Source organism: Vigna radiata, chromosome 4, assembly GCF_000741045.1.
Source record: "Vigna radiata var. radiata cultivar VC1973A chromosome 4, Vradiata_ver6, whole genome shotgun sequence".
Classification (NCBI taxonomy): domain Eukaryota; kingdom Viridiplantae; phylum Streptophyta; class Magnoliopsida; order Fabales; family Fabaceae; genus Vigna; species Vigna radiata.
This window is the reverse complement of record NC_028354.1, coordinates 12637159-12639954: the sequence shown is the minus strand read 5'-3', so window position 1 is coordinate 12639954 and position 2796 is coordinate 12637159. Positions and strand designations below refer to the sequence as shown.

Sequence of the window (2796 nt, the reverse complement as noted above, 5' to 3'; positions counted from 1 at the left end):
GGAAGAGTTAGGGTGGCTGTAAGATTGAGACCACGAAATGCTGAAGAAATGATGGCTGATGCTGATTTTGCTGACTGTGTTGAATTACAACCGGAGGTACATTCGTTCTATTTAATTTACTATTAATTGTGGATGTGAGGTTTTCCTTTGCTTTATAGATAGATATCTTGGATTTTTTTATGTACGAGTCTTGTTTAATGTAAGCCTTTTGTGTTTTTTTACTGTCCTTCAGCTTAAAAGACTGAAACTTCGTAGAAACAATTGGGATTCTGACACATATGAGTTTGATGAGGTGCTTACTGAATTTGCATCACAGAAACGTGTCTATGAAGTTGTGGCTAAGCCAGTTGTGGAGGTCTGTTGTACTGGTGCATATCCTAATTGTTCGTGAACATCCTTTACTGAGATATCCCTATCTAGTTTTGCTTAATGTTAATGATTTTATGATTTGATGACATCATTCCTTGGTTTAATTGTTAATGGATTCTATCCATTGCCATATTTCTTCATTACTCTATAGCTTAACACGTTTTTGATGTCTGGTTTGTAGAGTGTTCTTGATGGTTATAATGGGACTGTGATGGCTTATGGTCAAACTGGAACTGGGAAAACTTTTACATTTGGACGACTTGGGGAAGTTGACACTTCTGATCGTGGTATCATGGTCCGTTCCATGGAGGATATTTTTACTGACTTGTCACCCAATACTGATTCTGTCACAGTCTCGTATCTCCAGGTTGCTACTTACGTGTGCATTACTGCTTTTTGCATCATTATTACTTTTATCTTCTAGTGGCCATTGTGCTGTGTTTCATTTTGTTTGATCAAGAAAGTGTTCTTTGTTTTGTATTATAACCATTCTAGGCTATTTTACTCATATTTTGTCTGCAAAAAATGTGTAGCTTTACATGGAGACTCTCCAGGACTTGCTTAATCCAGCAAATGATAATATTCCTATAGTGGAAGATCCTAGAAGTGGTGATGTATCTATGCCTGGGGCAACTCTTGTAGAAATCACAGATCAACATAGTTTTCTGGAGCTGTTAAGTAGGGGAAGCTAATAGAATTGCTGCTAACACAAAATTGAATACTGAATCTTCTCGCAGTCATGCTATTCTGATGGTGATAGAATATTCCCTATTTGGATTACCTTTTATTTTCTTTATCTTTGATTCCAAAGGTCGCAAATCAAGGAAACTACTTAGTTACTGCTTTTTGTTTCTTAAAAATAATATATAATCTTGATAAATTTATGTCTCACAGGTTCATATTAAGAGGTCTGTCTTGGAAATGGCGATGCCTCTCATTTGACTAAACCTTCAAAACCACTTGTTCGGAAGAGCAAGTTGGTTGTGGTAGACTTGGCAGGTTCAGAACGTGTCCACAAGTCAGGTTTGTGCTGAACTTAAAAGTTGTCTATATGGGTGCCATAAATCAATTGTTCTTGTGAACTTGTCTGAAAGTGGCTTCTCCATGAAGCATTTGTTGTGTTTGCATGCATGCAGAATACTGGAAAATGGGAGGAAAAGTCATTCAAATGAGCAGGAAGAAAAACTATATGAAAGAGTTACAAATGGCCCAAAAATATCCCCAGATGAGTGAGAAATAAAATGGGGCCAGGAGAGAATAATTCAAGTTAGTGGGAAAACATGCAAATAGGCGGGAATAATGATGAAAATGGTTGAAAACAATTCAATCAAATGGGCAAGCTAAAATAGCTAAAAAATAATTGAAATAACACGAAAAATGCATGTGAAAATATTCAAATGGTTGGGAAAATGCATGAGAAAATGTTTTGTTTGATTATTTTTTCAATTATAATATGTATAATAATAAAATAACTACAATAAACCTGTTATATAAACAATAACATTTTTTTTTTGTGGTAAATGTTTATTTATTTTGTTTCAGGCTTTAAATAATAATATTTTAGATAATATTATAATAATATCACACTATAAGTATACCACATGTGTTTATATTGATATAATAATTATAATAAATAATGTCATAAATAGTATGAAATATATGATGTGATAGTTTTCTGCCAGTTGCTTTTTGCCACCATCCTGAATTATAATAGAGATATATTAGAAAAGTGTCACCATAGTACAAATTGTAAAATGGAAAATAAAATTTTAACATCATTTTTTGACACAATTTTGACACTGCACACGTGTCAAAATGTGGTTGGACGATTTCAAATTAAAAAACAAACTTTGGTTTTTCTCTTTCAAATATACCCCTGCCTCAACTTTTTTAATTTGAAATCGTCCAATCACATCTTAACACGTGTGCAGTGTCAAAATAGTGTCAAAAAATGGTGTTAAAATATCATTATCCAAGTAAAATAGCCATTACCTTTAAGGGTCTGTTTACTTTGAGAAATTGTTTTTTTGTTTTAATTTTTTATTTCACTTTTAATTACAAAAGTGTCTTGTTTTCATTTTTGTTTTCAAATACTTGTGTAGGTAATAGTGAAAAATATATTATTTTTCTTGCTTTTACTGTTTTATATACAAATTTGAAAATAGGTAACAATAAAAATGAAATGACATTTTTAAATTAAAAAAGAAACAGAAAATGAAAATACAAACCTTTCCTGAAACCAAACAAGCTCCAATATTCTCTGTTTCCTGTGGCCTTTGAATTGAAATTTGTATGTTCNTTTAGTGATAGTCCTTGCCTTACATAGGTAGCTTCTGTTATTATGTTGATATGTGCTGAAACTTTGGACTTTTAACCCTTTTTCCCCATCAGGAAGTGAAGGGCACATGCTAGAGGAAGCTAAATCTA

General features: G+C 32.6%; 1 protein-coding gene across 1 annotated transcript; it reads left to right on the top strand.

Annotated features, from left to right (window-relative positions):
* Positions 1-793, top strand: LOC106758369 (kinesin-like protein KIN-UA). Its single transcript, XM_014641299.2, has 3 exons — positions 1-96; positions 233-355; positions 551-793. The coding sequence occupies exons 1-3, from the start codon at positions 49-51 to the stop codon at positions 791-793; spliced, it is 414 nt and encodes a 137-aa protein (XP_014496785.1). The 5' UTR covers positions 1-48.
* Positions 794-2796: the final 2003 nt, after the last annotated feature.